The sequence below is a fragment of the Thunnus albacares genome, chromosome 3, assembly GCF_914725855.1.
Source record: "Thunnus albacares chromosome 3, fThuAlb1.1, whole genome shotgun sequence".
Classification (NCBI taxonomy): Eukaryota; Metazoa; Chordata; class Actinopteri; order Scombriformes; family Scombridae; genus Thunnus; species Thunnus albacares.
The window spans coordinates 1,972,564-1,988,945 of NC_058108.1; the positions used below are offsets into that span (position 1 = coordinate 1,972,564).

Below are 16,382 nucleotides of genomic sequence, written 5' to 3' on the forward strand. Positions count from 1 at the left end.
CCTTCACCTCCTCTCCTCCTCTCCTCTCTCACCCTTCTCCTCTCACCAGTAGGTAAACAGACAGAATGTCATTCTTTCTTTTGTGTCGTACAAAGAGGAGAGGAATTGCAGTCACTTCACACGAAGAATTGACTGTCTTTATGGAGCATGGCTGCCTGGGGGAGGTCTCTGTGTGTGTATGTGTGTGCGTGCATGCGTTTTTGTTACCTCATCGGGACCTTTTCCGGTATAAACACCAACCTTGTCGGGACCAGCAGTCCTCATGAGGACCAAAGCCCGGTCCTAATGAGGTAAAACATCTTTTCTGTGGTCATGGTGAAGGTTAGGGGTTAGTCATGAATTGGTTATGGATAGGGTTAGGGTTTGGCTTAGGCTGTCCACAATGAATGGAAGTCAATGCAATGTCCTAACAAGGATAGCTGCGCAAACTTATGTGTGTGTGTGTGCGCGCGCGTGTATGTGTGCACGCTCTCTCTATAGTGTGCGGTCTGGAAGTGGCCATGGTAACCCGTAATCATTTTCCCACAGTTCTCTCTGCCTGACAGAAAGGCTGAAATAATTGGCTTTTTCTGAAGTTTATCTCCAAGCAGTGATCCCTGCAGAGACACTAAAAGTCTCATTAAACAGTACCAGAAGAACCATCAGCTAACTGTTCATACAGCGATTTTTATTGATATTCTGATTTTACATCTGTCTTCTTATCAATGTTTTCTCCTCACTGTTTTTTTTTTTGCTGTACATATCTTTTTCAACTCAGTCAGATTGAAATTACTTAGAAATTGTGATATTGTACATGTTGTTTCCAAGCTTTTTACAGATAAGCCCGTTATCTTTAAACCAGAAGGTTCCTTCTTGATAAGTCTGAGCTTCTATTTGAATAAACATCAATCACAACCTCATTACCATTTTAAAGCAAGTAAAAGTTGTAGCTTTTGGAGTTGCAAATATTATATCCATCCACTATCATTACTATTTAGTAAACCTTTACAGCTACTAGACACTCTGCCACATTAAATCGATCCGTTCTACCCTCGCTGAAAACAATATCAACCATCTTTATTGCCTTAAAATAACATCCACTAACTGACACATTCGGGCTTCCTGCAATCCTCGAACTCAATAGAGTTGAGTTATGGAGTGTGACATAAACAGAGCAGAGCGAGAAAGAGATTGGGGAAGGTGAGGAAGAGAGAGAGAGAGACAGACAGACAGCGAGAGAGAGAGTGAGGGAAGGAGACTGTAGGAGAGAAGTGGGACAGGAGTCATTGCATCGTCATGGAGAATCCCATAAAACGCACAGCAAGTGTAATGAAAGACACGAAGCTTGGAGACGGCGAAGCTGAGACTGATACAGATACAACCAGAGTCTGTTTCTCATCGATGCAAAGAAATAGCAAAAGTTGCTTTGCCATATGAGCTCCGACCCTTAGCATTATTATTTCTTTGTTTTGCTTAGAATTAAATTAGTGATACAAATATTCGTATGTCCATTGCATACCACTCTTTCAAGGATTATTTTAAATATTTTTCAGCTTGTTACTGAATTGCGGCCCCTCAAAAAGTAACTGGAACAGACTAAAAATGGCTACCACTGTATGTGATAAAGCTTGTGATCCTTTATTGGCAGCAGATTTAGATGGAGCACTGGAGTTGTAATTAAGCTGTATGATGAGTACATTCTCAACAGTTGCTTTGGAGTGAGAAATAAATGCATGTACTTCCATAATTTCTGCATCTAAAATTCAAAAAGACATGTTTCTGGGCTCACCCGCCTGGTCTAAGGGAGGTTCATGAATAATTTCAACATGATTTAGCTAGAAAAACATTTCTAATCCCCTCCGTGGACGTTTTTTTTTTTTTAATGCGAGGGTGTGTGTTGTGCAAGTAGTTCAATAGAAAATGTGTGTGTGAGTGAAAATGAGATGCCCACAATTTGAAAAATGTCACGGCTAAGCTCGGAAAAATAATTGCACCGAATCAAAATAGATGACAGTGCTTTTGAAATGAAAGCAGGAAAGTCATTTCATAAGGTAAAAAAAAAACAACAACAACAAAAAAAAAAATCACTGACAGGATCTTTTATAACTGAAAGCTTCTGAATGATGAAGTACTTGCGAGGTCCCTGCCCCTTAAAAAATTGACATACTCTGCATATGTTTGGAAATGAAGACAGAAAGTGATGAAGAGAGGGGTTTGGTGGTTGCTAGGTGATGATACAGGCATTTTGTTGCCACGGTGAGGTGGGAGGGGTCTGTCAGTGTGCTTGACTGAGGAGGATTGTTGTGTGTTTGGCCTGAACCCAGAGTAGAGTACCCGTGTGTGTTTAGGCTTTAATGAGTAGTTCTTAAACATTATAAAATAATCTGTGAGTATATTTAAGTGTTCATATGATACATAAAACAACTATTTCTAGGTAAACTGGATAGTTATTAGTAAAAGTAAAGCAGTAAAAATCTCTGACCTGTACGTCACCCCTCTCTACTTCCCCCTCTGCCCCCCCCTCCATCGTCTTTCTTCCTCCCTGGCCTTACTCTTCACTCCCCTCCCTCCCCCTGTCTCCTCTTCCACCTCCTCACTATACCTCTCTTTCATCCCCTTCACCCATTTTTCTCTCTTCCTCCAGATGAGTAACAAACGCTCCAACAGTTTCCGGAGGGCCATCCTCCAGGGCAGCAGGCAGCTTAAAGGCTGCAGTCTCAGAGACGAGGTCGGCTTGGGACTCTCCCAACGGCTGGTCCGACACGTCGCCTACGAGACGCTGCCCCGCGAGGTCGACCGCAAGTGGTACTTTGACAGCTACACCTACTGCCCTCCACCCTGGCTCATCCTGGCTATCACCATTGCTGAGGTAAACTACATAGGACAAACAGACCAATAAGTGTTTTATACTCTCTCTTCTTCTTTTAGAAATCTCCATTGGGTACCTTTAAATAAGTCATATATGTAAGGGTTTTGCATTATAAACTTCAATAGACTGCAGCAATATCTATTATCACAAGTCATTGTAGAGAAACAGTGTTGTTGTCTGTGTTAAAATGAGAGGAAGTACTCCAAAATAATCAGCTCTTGATGATAGCTTGTTTATCCTTTGGGATTTTTATTTGCCTCCACTTCCTTCCTAATGTAATTTGGCTGATAACTCTTGAAGATAAGTACATAAATAAAGTCTGTATTCAGCATTCATCTCATTACTGGGATGACTCATGGATTGATTTTTGATGCTGAGCAGTATTTCACTGTATTTACTGTGTTGACTAATTAATTTTCGCCTGTGCTCTTCCAGGTAGCCGTTTTCATGTACTATGGGTTCCAGCTGGACCGTTTGGTCCTGCAGGTTTCCAGTCCGTCATTCCTAAAGAGTCCCCTACCTTACCACCCCCAGCTCCGAGCCCAGGCCTGGAGGTACCTCAGCTACATTTTCATGCACACTGGGTGAGTTCACATTTCTCTATTAGAATATAATATTATTAGTGTTTCTATGAGCAGCTTCCAAATTTCCCGAAAATTCCTCAATCTTATATTTTACATGACATGAACTCATCCACTAGAATGAGTTCACATCTGTTGTTATTTATTGATAACAACAAATTAGATGTACTATATAGCAGTGATGCCTCAGTGTTTGTTACATAGCTGAGCTTGTTACATAAGAATCATTAAAAATACAATTAATTTTCAGTGAAACAAACCAACTGAAAGCAATTAATTCGTCCTTAGTCATGAAAAAGAAATGCAGATAAGGAAGAGAAGCGTCCTTATCTCATCCTTTGGTCAAATGAGGGATTCTAAGTTGCCAATAAGTCTTTGGATGCAGTTCATAATATTCAGTAAATTCAGACTAAGTGAGGTTACAAACCAAATAAACAAGTGACAAATAATCTTGAGGGATTAAGTATCATGTTCACAAACAAGCGATTATTATTGGATAAATGGTGTAATGTGTCTATACAACAAAGCTGCTGTCTTATCTGAGTGTGGGGAACACGCAGATACGACTGCTCCTCTATTCCATCAGTTCAGGCCGGGTCATCCAGGTTTAACTACCCCTCTAGGTAAATGTGGTCTCAGGCAATAGTGAGAACTAATAAAAATGATCAGTTAGTCAGGAGAGCCTGGGGGTGCTGGGAGACATGCTAGCAGAGATGACTGTGCAGTGAACACATAAACTAGAAGTGATGAACCAAGGGATGCAAGGAGGAAGGTGAGATGTTTAATATGAATTGATTACAAAGGGACATACTGGCTGTAAAGTAAAAACAGTTCAACATATAGTAAACTAGAAAGGAAGAGAAAGTTTAAAAGCAGTTTTACACATCCTTATCTTATGACATTATGACACTTTAAAGATGATCCAGTACTTTTCACATGTACATTCTGGCAAATTCTAAGAAGAATATCATCAATCTTCTTGTTCTTCTGCTGTGATGCAATATCCATTTGTGTTGTGAAGGAATCCAATAGATTTTCTATCAAATATTGTCTGATAGCTGACAGCGTAGACTGAATCGTTGGGACAGCCAACGTTTGTAATAAAGATCTCTACCAGTGCTCCTACATCGTGGAGCATCTCACAGCTGGTTCTTGTTAAACCAGAATAAGTTCAGTCAAAAGTCAGATCTCATCCACTGTAGTTTTATGTTTATTGCTGCTCTTATGGGATGTTCGCCACTCAGTATCTGATATATGTACCCAGCCAAGATGGTGGAGATGCAACTAAATGATTGCAAGTCTACAAAATACTGATATTTGTATGACCTTGATGACCTTTTTGAATAAACAGATTCAAATTTCATGAATACTGAACAAACTTTAATATATCAGTATTAGTTATGTTTGTTTGTTTCTTTCTGGTCCACTGGTCCACTTTGACAACCTAGAAGATTATACTTCAAATATAACCTTCCTATCATTATTCAGCAGCCACTGCTCATGACCCTACACGCTGTATTTTCAGACTTTCACTTGCGTTCACACACACATGCACACATGTACACACCATGTAATCCCGTCAACAGCTTAGCAACACTGATCCTTTTCTCAATCTCAGCGCTAAAACAGAGTGTAAATATCAGCCCCCAAAAACAAACCTCACGAGACCACTATGCTCTACCGTCTTTTTCTCTCTCGCTCCGTGTCACGCACGCAAAAAACGACGTGTCTGTGGCAGCTGTGACGACTTCAGGATGATTAGCTTCCTGGATTACACCATCACTCTAAACAGCTCTTTGCTTTGATTTGTTTACCGTTGCATTTGGCCTTCTTTTGTCCACTTTTCATTACTTTTACTTCATTACATGACGTACAATAATAACTGTTAAAGGGGAACTCTCAGATTTTTACACATCAACGTCTATATGTATGAGAAAAGTTGTATAAAGCCCTTTGAGGCAATGTTGGTTTGGGCTGAAGACTGCAAGTCTGAAAATGAATAAAATCTGTGGGTGTGGAGCAAGCGGCACCTACCATGGCTGCAGAAGTGCAATGCCACCAACGGCCACTAGATGCTGGCTGCAAAAATATCTCTGGCTCCAATTGACTCCCATTCTAAAGGTCTAGATCTAAACGTCTTCTAAGGTCTAAATCGTTAAACTTGGATCCTCTAATAAGTGTGCTGGTGGTCATTTTGGATATTATTGCTCTGTTAATAAGATTTGAAGACTTATAGCAGGCTTTTATATCTGCTGTGTACCATAAGCAGCAACTCTGGGCTTCAAACTGGCTCCAATGTAAACCAGTGGGTGACGTCACACCTCGCTACGTCCATCTTTATATCAGTCTATGTTGTGTATGTTATAAAGAAGTGAAGTTACCACACCTCCTTAGTAGCTTGAGGTTACATCAGCAGTTACTACACCTGAATCTGTACAGTCGAGTGAATCAAGTTGAGTTGCATTGTGGGTAATGTAGGCGCCAGGTTTTAACAGGCAAAAGGAATGTGTGGAATAAAAAAGACAATATTTCTGGTTCTGCTGCATTGATGTTGATCCTTTTTTATTGTTCAGTGTGAGTCCAACAGTGTCATAGGAGTGCGAGTAACTTCTGAAAGTTGACATATTGAGCACATATTGTTTTGGGTTTTTTTATATGATGCTCCTTGTTAGGAAAACAACACAATTTGTGTCTCTTCTCTTTTCTATTTCAGAAGTGCATCACGATCCTTTCATCGGTTCGATGCAGCTGAGACGTGAGAATAAGTTGTGCTGAGTGTAGTACTTAAAAAAGTTTAGCTGTACTTTGGTGAGCCAGTGATAAAAAAAAAGGAAAAGATTAAACAGTGCTTTTGTCGAGCTCCCTGACAGACCATGGTCATCTGGACACAATAGGACCTCTCGTGGGTATCCACAAATCTGCCAGACAGTGCAGCCCATCCCTCACAGCCTCATTAGCAGTATAGAAATAGATAACCGCTGTTATCTGGAGTGGAGTTGTCCTTGTGCATTTGGACAGGCCTCTCCGAGCTAATCAATAACCCCCGTTGTCTCTCTGATCACTGGAACAATCCTCTGTGCCGCACATTGTAGTTGAGGTGGCTGGTTTATATCAAACTAAATAGATTATTGGCCTTGTCTCGTGTTTTTCCTGCCTGTGTTGGGGGGGATTGTTTGTGTGTGTGTGTGTGTGTGTGTGCTTGTTTGTTAGGGGACTGTTTGTGTTAATTTCTACAAAGATGCAGACGCCGTTTGTTTTGTTGAGAACAAACAGTCAGGACACACTGCATTCACCAGTTGAGTCTGTCAAACTGTCAAACGGGGGTGGGAGGGGGGAAGGAGACTCCTGAAAGAGTCATTTTTGTCTCTCTCATTTGTCTTTCAGCAAATGTGAAACTGAGATGACAGTATAATTCAGACAGACACAGAAAAAAAGGAGGCGATCGAAGCGAGTGAGAGGCTGCGATACGGAAAGAGAGGAAGAGAGGGAGAGAGAGAGAGAGAGAGAGACTGAAAGGCCGGATTATGCTAGCTGCTGTCCTTTTTGGATTCTGCTGCGACACCCGAATTTGTCTGCACTGCTGACTGAGGTTTGGCTGGAAGGACTCTCTCCAGCCATGAAGGGCACACGGGGAATGCGTGTTGTGTTTGTGTGTGTGTGAACGACGTATCCCTTTGCTTACAGTCATCACACTGAAACACAAGTCGTTGAGGGGCTTTTGGATAAATTTGCAGCAGCCACACAGCTCTTTTATCTTCCTATTGTGCATGGGTGGTGTGCATGGGTGTGATTCTGCCAGCACTTTTCTCTGTGTGTTCACTGTGTGCCCCTGTGTCTGCTCATATGTAATGTTTGAGTGCACTGGAGTGTGTTGATGATTATCTGTTGATGGCCACAACAGTGTGGTTTGATGAAGGAGCAGATGTTCTGTGTGTGCGTGTGTGTGTGTGTGTGTGTGTGTGTGAGCAAGCATAATAATATGGTTTTGGAGGGAACAGGCTGGTGATAATGTGATATACTAGAAACTACACAATGCACACTCTTACACTCAGTAACTGATCAAAGTCTTATTACTTTTAAAAGAATTTTGGTGTGTAAAACACAACGGACTATTTGCTTAAGAATTTCCTCTGTTATTGTTTTCGTTATTTGTCAAAGAATTATAGTGTTTTTTTCCTTTTCCTTTCCTCTGTTTATGATGTTTCTGCACACTCACAGAAGAAGCCATTTCCTGCCATTCACTCTCTGAGACTGTGGAAAACAACTTCCATCATAGTAAACGTCAATCCACAATTTGATTTTGTTACAGTTTCTGTTTTATCATCGTACGGTGCCACAGTTAACTGTGTTTGCTGTCAATCATATGACACCCACAGGAGGAAACAGAGGCTTGTCATTCCTCCAGAGTTTATTACCACATCCATGTCTTAACATTTTATTAGTGGGGAAGGAGGTTCATTTCAAGCTGATTTTGATTATAGGTTTGCATAAAAATCTGAATAAGTGTGTCGTGTATTGCAAAATCCCCGGAGAAATGTAAACTATCTGTGAATAGATGTAAAAAGCAGTGGGTGGGCATTGATGTGTGTTTAGTTCATTTTGTAGTGTTTTGTAGTGCATAAAACGAGGGATTGGCGATTCATATGTCATTTTTGTGACATTTTATACTCACTAGATTCACACACATGCATCCATGACCCATGCAGTCCTGTCTACAATTGAGCTATATTTAAAAAAAACAAAACTTGGTGAACACCAGACAGACACTCTCCAGCTCTCTCTCTTTCTTTTCCTGTTTCAACACTTAAAAAAAGCATCTGCAAATATTTGATGCATCACAAATGTATAAATATGTTTTTTTGTGTGTTACAGGATTGAACACTTGAGCCTGAACATGGCCATGCAGCTGCTTGTTGGAGTCCCTCTAGAAATGGTCCACGGAGCCCTGAGGATCGGATTAGTCTACGTGTGCGGTGTGCTGGCAGGTGGGCGCAAACACGCTCATACATGAGCCACATAGTATTCACAATCTCAACATACATTTCCCTCTCTCTTACCGACACAATCACTCCATCCCAGAGATAAAAACACTCACTCTAAAGGCTTTTTTTTCTTTCCACCGTTGTTCCATCTGCTTGTTTTGTGTGTTTTATGTATTTAACAACCTATCAGATTCCAGCCAGTGTGTTGGTGGATACTGCTCAATGAGAAAATTGAGTATGTGTGTGTGTGTGTGTGGTGTGTTCAGGACAGATGGCACAGCACAGGCCTTGTGTTTCTGTCCTCCAACCAGACGTGGTGGGATACAGGGGGTTGTCAGTGCCCCATCAAAGCCCCCTCATCCCCCTACGGTCATGTACAATAGGGCAGAGCAAAGAGAGTCATCTCAAATGGAGCTCAATCAAGACAAACACACACACACACACACACACAATAATAATGAAATAGAAAGGGGGAGGGAGTGTGTGACGTAGGGATGAGGAGAGAGAAGAGGAAGGGAGATGAATTCATAAGTGTTAATAAGCCTGAGAGGGTTTGGAGAGGGGAACCAGGATATGAGAAACATAGATGGGAGAAGAGAGGAGGTGGGTGAGATTCAGGAGAAACCGAGCGAGCAACCGCAACTAAGAAAGAGAAATCAGACACACAGCTTTGAACAAAATGTCACCGCTCCCTTCCTGCTTCCCTATCAACCCCAGACACTGGTGCAATTTCAGTGTTTAGCCCTGTCCTGCTGAGACAGTAAGTCTGCATTTCTGTGTGTGTGTGTGTGTGTGTGTGTGTGTGTGTGTGTCATCGCTGCTGTGTTTTTCTCTACTGAATCAGTACACACTAATAAAGTCATCCACCCTGGTGTTTCCTCCCCTAAACGAAGCATTAGTATTTTTTAAAAGCTTTTTCGGTGGCCGTGGGTGACACCTCCAGCCACTATGTAACTGGGGTGGAAATATTGGTCTACTTTTTTGACTTTTAGGGATGGAATCGTGATGCCTCATGGCGGCAAATGTGTGTTATTGGAAAAAAAGCAGAGAGAATTGTGAACGATGTGCGATTTTGTTTGATATTAATGAAAATGATGTCTCTTTTTCTCTCTATGTCTGAGTTTCCATCTGTGTGTGTATGTGTGTGTGTGTGCAGGGGTCAGTGACAAACACCCTGGGGATGCCAGCTGTAGCAGCCTGTAGCATTAACCTCACAGTGAAATGAGGAGGAAACGCACCATAAATCACACACATTTATGTACACACACAGACACACGCGTCTGCTGTTTTAATTAGATATCGACCAACAGCGGAAGAGGGGAGGCACGCTCCGCTTGTATTGGTTGTGATGTTTTGGTTCATTGTGTCTGACTAGATTTTTTTTTTTTTTTTTTTTTTCAATTTGGCTGTCGAGCAACTCCAGCCAACGTCACAGTTCTCTTCTCAGAATATTCAGCAACAAGTGGATGAATATGATAAGCTGAGTTATCATGTGATAGATATGCATCTGTTTTTTATAGGCTGCAGTTTTATGTGTGACTATTTTATGATATTTCTGCCTTTATTGGATAGTAAACAGGATAGAGAGGTGGAAAATAATGATTAAATTTACAGCGAAGTTTAGTGTTGAAATCATCTTATATTACTGTAATTTTTGACCATGCCCTATATTTATACTTCTTTACAAGTCGTCAATAAGCAAATTTGAGGGATCATTGCGAAAAGTGTTTAAAGTAGCAAGATCAGCTTATCATTTTTTATAAATGTACTTTTTTACTCTCAAATATCACTACATGTATCTGCCTAAAAAATCACATATCTGTGTGTGTGTGGGCAAATTTTCAGCTCATTCACAAGGACATTGTTGTTAAACAGTGCTTCTCTGGAAATTAATTTACTATGTATATAAGTATGTATATGTATCATATATAGATATATATTGTATATGGGACAGTTCATTTTTTTCAAATGCTTTTTCAGCAGTTTGAGCATCTTCATCAAGCTTCACAATGTAAACTATCAGTAACAACACAAACACTGACTTTTAAATTGATGCACTAATTGTGTGAAGAAAAGAAAAAAGAAGCAATAGTGAACAGAGAGGGGCTCAGCTGGCACACACAGGGGTCAAGGCAAAGTTCAGAGGTCAAGTAATGAGTCAGAGAGAGGTCAATGACCCTCTAGGCCCAACACACACTCTGACACTTTAATGGAAACAATGGACTTGCATGTAGACGGCAGACAAGTACACAAAAGACAATAAAAACAAGTCTACATACACAGAGAGCATCAGACAGGTGCAGCAACAGGCCAGAACAAGTATTCAACAGCAGAGAATCAGACGTAGAGACAATAAAGTAAACAAGAGGGTCTCTATGGGAGAGAGTGAAAATGCACAAAGTCACACAATCAATAGACAAAACTCTACTATTATGACTTTGTAGATCCAGTCAGCTCAGCATGCAGCCAAACTGTTGATTTTTTTTCCATCATGAGCGCTGATGTATATTATTACCTTCCCTCATATCTCGGCTTCTTTTGTCTCCAGTTTGGAACAACAGCCAAGATAAATGAGATGCCACTTCCTACTCTAAAACCTACAGGCCTCCTGGGACCTGCTGAGGGACTATGAGAGACTCTGCCCTTGTCTGTGTGTGTTTGTATGCTTTGGCAACCACAGTACTAAAATAATGTTATTAAACCAAGTTAATTACGGGGACGGGGGTCACCCTGTGTAGACACAATGCCTAAACACAGGAACTACAGAGGTGAAGGTGTCCTGAACGTCACTGTACGTCTTTAAAAGGGTTTATTTTAGAGGATGGGAATCTTTTACAATATTACTATTCAATTTTATTATTGAGGGTCATAATTCAATCTAAAATTGATTCACGATTTTTAAGATGTTTTCTAAGTAAATCAAATCTTTTCCAAAGTAAAGAGTCTTGAATCTTCATGTGTATCTGTATGCGTGCCTGTGGGTAAGTGAGAGGAAAACAGTTAATGTGCCTATTGTGAGCGTGTGTGTGTGGGTGTGTGTTTATGTGTGTAATCATCTAGCTGTTTTAGATTAACTCTACAGTGTTTAATGGCCTGGTGATTCAGACGCTGTTATTATACCACCTCGTTGTGCTTTTATTATGGTTCACATACCTGAGAAGGTCACACATTAGGAAAAGAAGAAACTCCCATTTGGTGCTAAATGTCAGCGTCAGTTTTTGAAAAAGTCCTTTCATTTCACTTTCAATCACGTCCTCCTTTGAAAATACAGGGTTGGAAGCCAGTGCAGCCAGTAGGTAATCCCTGATTATTTTGAATAATTTCAGTGCAGTTTTGAAGGCTTATCAAACACAAAGACACAACACAGTGGTTTATACATTTTAAAACTCTGTAATGGAAATTACTGAAGCAATTTCTCCTCAGTCTTGATGCTAGTGAGGAAAACAACAACATGTACGATAATTATTATGAATATAATTACTATTAGGACTGTATGTCTCCAAATGTTTTTTAGAGGTTGCTTCACTGAACAACATTGTGTTTGTTTTAACAGAAACTTTCTCAGGTAAATGTGCAGAATTTAACTCCATATTTACAGCGACAGAATGAGGCCACTGTGAGAACAATTCATGTTTGGATGGTTTGCATGTATAAATGTACTGTATGTGTTTCTGTTACTGTTTGCACATCTGTATGGTATATACTGTCTCTTATTTACAGTATTTTTGACTATGTGCTTGTTTGTATGTGTTTACTTTTGCCTCATGCTTTGCCCACTCCCATAAATAGCACCATGATTGAGATGCCAGAGCTTATCATCACTTCTTATGGTGATTTGATATCCATGAAATCCAATGACCTTTCTGTCTGCTGTAATTATATACAGTATGCCCTGTGAGAGAAAACTCAGTTGCATGCTCATAGTTTGTCATTTCTTTCTATGTTAATCATTTGTTAATTATCATTTGACTTTCAGAATATGCTTGGTCACTGTAAATGTGAGCCATCTTTTAGTGTAAATGTGTTTTATATGTGTATTATATGTTTTTAAAGTCACAGCGGTCCTTTGTTGAATGGATATATCATGTGTGTGTGTGTTAACACCATGGCTCTGGAAGAGAGCCCAGAATCTTGTGATGTGTTGTCATAGCAATATGTTTAAAATAATCCTATGAATTTAACTCATTGGATGATGTGATGCCTGACCAAACAGCTTCTTTTGTTTAGTTTCTTCTAAAAATCACCCCTGATGTGTTTCATCTGAGAGATGCTGAAAGATTCCTGTAATCTCCATATTATATAATATATTCATTTTTCCAACAACCTGCAGGTGTTGATGTATATTGTTTAAGGTTCATAGGAATTTAAGGCAGTTTTCCAACACAGCCTGTAGTGTAATATAGGCTACTCTGTTGTTTGTGTGTGTGTGTTAGTGTGTGTATGAAAGAGAGAGATAGAGCGACTAAACATCTGTGTGTGGAACTGAGCTTAATTTAAGCCGAGCACGGCCCAAACTGCACGACTGCATTAATGTACAAAGTTACGAGGTCGGCTAAATGTGACTTAAGCTGAGTTGGTTCATTTTACAAGTATGTGAAGGCTGAGCATCGCCGGCTGCAATTTTACCAGAAATCATGCAGGCTTATATGTCTAAATGGGGTCCAATGCTCAGTGGGTCATATATATATGCACATAAAGCATATTATACATTTGTGTGAGACAGTAAGAGAGGAAAAGAAAGAGGGCTGGTGAACATAGAGGGAAAGTAGAAGACCATTCATCAACAGCTCCATGTGCTCTCATGCAGTATGGGTAGTAGTCTCTCATACACTAAGCATCAATTATGTACACAGGTCAGTGCCGTGGCGAGGAAGAAAGGAGGATACAGTGAGAAATGGAGAGTTTCTGTGGAGAAGAGAAAGAGAGGGAAAGAAAGAGAGAGGAGGGTTTGTGTTTGGGTAATTTAAAAGTCCAACTATGCATTTCTATATCTCTCTTTTTCTTTTATTCTGTGTCTCGCACATAGACTGCAGTAAGAACAAATCTTCTCTGGAGAGTCTCTGTCTCCTTCTGAATGTCCCATATTTAAAATTTTGAATGCTTGATTGGATCTTTTGTGCCTGCGATGAATTGGTACCAAGGTGCTGAAGAGAGCAATTTCCTGTTTGCTATTGCCCAATTTGTATGAATGAATTAGTTTTACAAAAAATCCCAGTGTGTGTTGGTACAGTATGAGCCAGACTCTATTCATGAGGGCCTATTTATAATACACCCACATTAAATAGCGAGTAGCAAAGCTGCCTTTATGCCATACAAAATAGATGTTTTCAGCGCACAAATGGTCACAGCTAGTACAAAAACATTTTAAATTAGACAGTTAGTCACAGTGTCTGCCAGTGTGACTGTCTGAGGGAGAAAAATATTTGAATTTTCTTCTGAAAAGTGAAAGCTCAGACTCAAGATTGTAGTCATAATTGAAACAAACAAATACTGTATCACTTTCATTGTATGTTGTTATAGAAAATATGCAATTGGCAAACAATATATATCCAAACTGTATCTATCCATTCATCCTCAGATTGACTGATCTCACCACAAGGTCCATTTAGTGGCGGTTTAGGAGCTTTCAATCATATCACGAGTTGCCCAGCACTTTAAAGTACAGGTTCACAATTTTTTAAATTTGTTTTTAAGCAATCGTCAGATGTCTGTATGAACATTGAAACTGGTTTTCCTCTCTGTAGTCATTCCTCCTGTTCATACTGACCATTAAGAGATCCTTTCCTATTGTGCTTTCAGTCGTCCTTCTGTGCAAAAATGTATTAAAAAGTTTATCTGAGAATAATATGAGGCTTCAGTTGTCCAAAGTAGTCAAAGCAAGTGGATATCTTGGATATTTACAGCCTATTTACTACAAATTTCCCTCTTTTTTGGTACGATACTTCCACTTCAGCTCTACAGGGAAACACATAGAGAGAATTTTCTACTAAAAAGACACCAACTTGGAAGATAACCACATGATTTGACTAACGTGGGAGGCAGAAGTCTTATATTAGCTTAAATTAAACTTTTGAAGACATTTTTATGAACAGCCAGCAAACCTATTTCAATGTTCATATGGGCTCCTGATGATTGTTCTAAGACAAACTTAAATTATTGTGAATCTCTCCTTTATAGACTGTTTGTTTAAAAGTTGAGGTTCAAAGTTCCTTCTTGACCTTGGAAACAGCAGTTGAGAAACACTGAGATTGCTTTTTTCAGGGTAAAGAATGAACCTCTAATCTAATCTAACATTACTAATTTCCCCTTCCTGGGTGTCTTTCATGCTGTGGATAATACAAGAATGTCCAACTTTGTTTATAAATGTATCTAAAACATGTTCACTGACCTATGACTCATCACTACAGGGTCTCTGGCGGTGTCCGTCACTGATATGACGGCTCCCGTGGTCGGGTCATCTGGGGGAGTGTACGCCCTGGTTTCAGCACACTTGGCCAACGTAGTAATGGTGAGTTTTTTTTTCATGTGTGTCTACATCTGTGTGTAGATAATTATCACATCACTCAGTTGTCCCGTCACTACAGAGCATCATCACATCATCAAAGCCGTCTGTTTTTGGGGCCCTGCAGGTGCTGCTCTATCTACAGATGCCATACATTCCACAACATCAGTTTTTCCTTTTCTCCCCCCCCAAAGATCTGAAAAGTGTGTGAGCAAGTGCACGTGTTTGTGTGACAGCATGTGAAGAAATCTCATCACATCCCACTGCACTATGATGTCCTTTTTACATCTATGCTTACTCTGTTTGGTTTAAAACCCAACCCGTTCCCACCCTTCCTCTGCGGGTCGTCACACACACATACATTTGGCAACAGGCACTCAAGGTGAACCTCTATTATATGTAACAGGGTACTCATTATGTACCCTTCCATATCCTTGGCATCATTCTCGGGGTCTGGATGGAGGGGATTTTCTTCCTCTGCTCAACTGAAATCATATTATCACCCTCAGCAAGAACAGATCGGGGGTCAGAGTGTCTCTGAGGCTTTCAAAATTGACATGAATTGGGACAGAGGGTGAGATCTCATGTCATGTAATGTCAGCATGTATGTGCGTCTGAGAGAGACGTGACCTTCTAGCACAGTTTTTCCTGTCTTTATCTTCAGAATTTGAAAATGTCCTCATGAATTCTACATCCCTCTCTTTCTCTCTCTCTCTTTCTGTAGAATTGGTCGGGAATGAAGTGTCAGTTCAAGTTATTCCGGATGGCCATGGCTCTGGTTTGCAGTAAGTCTGAATAAAGTGGACACACTCCACTTTCACCTCAGCTTAAAGGATAAGGCTGACAATATACTATATTCTATATTTGTTATTGTCAACACATCCCACTAAAAACTAACAATGCGTTAAGTCTGTCTCTTGGTGTTTTACAACTTCTCTACTCCGTCTGTGGCTTCTTCAAACCCATTTATTCCTGCTGAGGATATATACTTTTTTTCCCATTTTGATGTGTTTTTAGTTTTTGGACAACACTGGTGGAATAAGCTATATCAGGCTTTGGCTAGACAGACTCTACTTGTTAGGACGGTCAATTTGTTGTTGATTTTGGTCTTTTCATTGGATTTGTTGACAGTAGGAAAAATACAGAATAGACTCAGACAAAATAAGATAAGAGATACTTTAATGTCCCCATAGGGAAATTTGTTCTGGACTCCATCCTGCAGTTCCACAAAAGATAAAATCATACATATTGCATAGTATGTAAGAAAAAAATACAACAGTTTGCCTATACACATATACACATACACACCTATTGACAATGGTGACATATTGCACAACTCTCATGGCCAACGTCTACATTACATGTTAGTGTTGAGAAGCTAAATGCACATAGTCAGGAGTTAATGTGTATAACGGTTCAGCCTGCTCTCGGGAACCTTGAATGCTCTACCAGAAGGTAAGAGCTGGATC

The 16,382-nt window shown here is 40.1% G+C and overlaps 1 protein-coding gene across 3 annotated transcripts in view; it reads left to right on the forward strand.

Annotated features, from left to right (window-relative positions):
• The window catches only part of rhbdl3 (rhomboid, veinlet-like 3 (Drosophila)), a 61,546-nt gene that overhangs the window by 43,961 nt on the left and 1,203 nt on the right, over positions 1-16,382 (forward strand). For all 3 annotated transcript variants that reach the window (XM_044345725.1, XM_044345726.1, XM_044345728.1), the window contains 5 exons: positions 2,624-2,848; positions 3,284-3,432; positions 8,302-8,414; positions 14,819-14,919; positions 15,638-15,698. In XM_044345725.1, the coding sequence (XP_044201660.1) occupies positions 2,624-2,848; positions 3,284-3,432; positions 8,302-8,414; positions 14,819-14,919; positions 15,638-15,698 (649 nt within the window). The remainder of the gene's footprint in view (positions 1-2,623; positions 2,849-3,283; positions 3,433-8,301; positions 8,415-14,818; positions 14,920-15,637; positions 15,699-16,382) is intronic.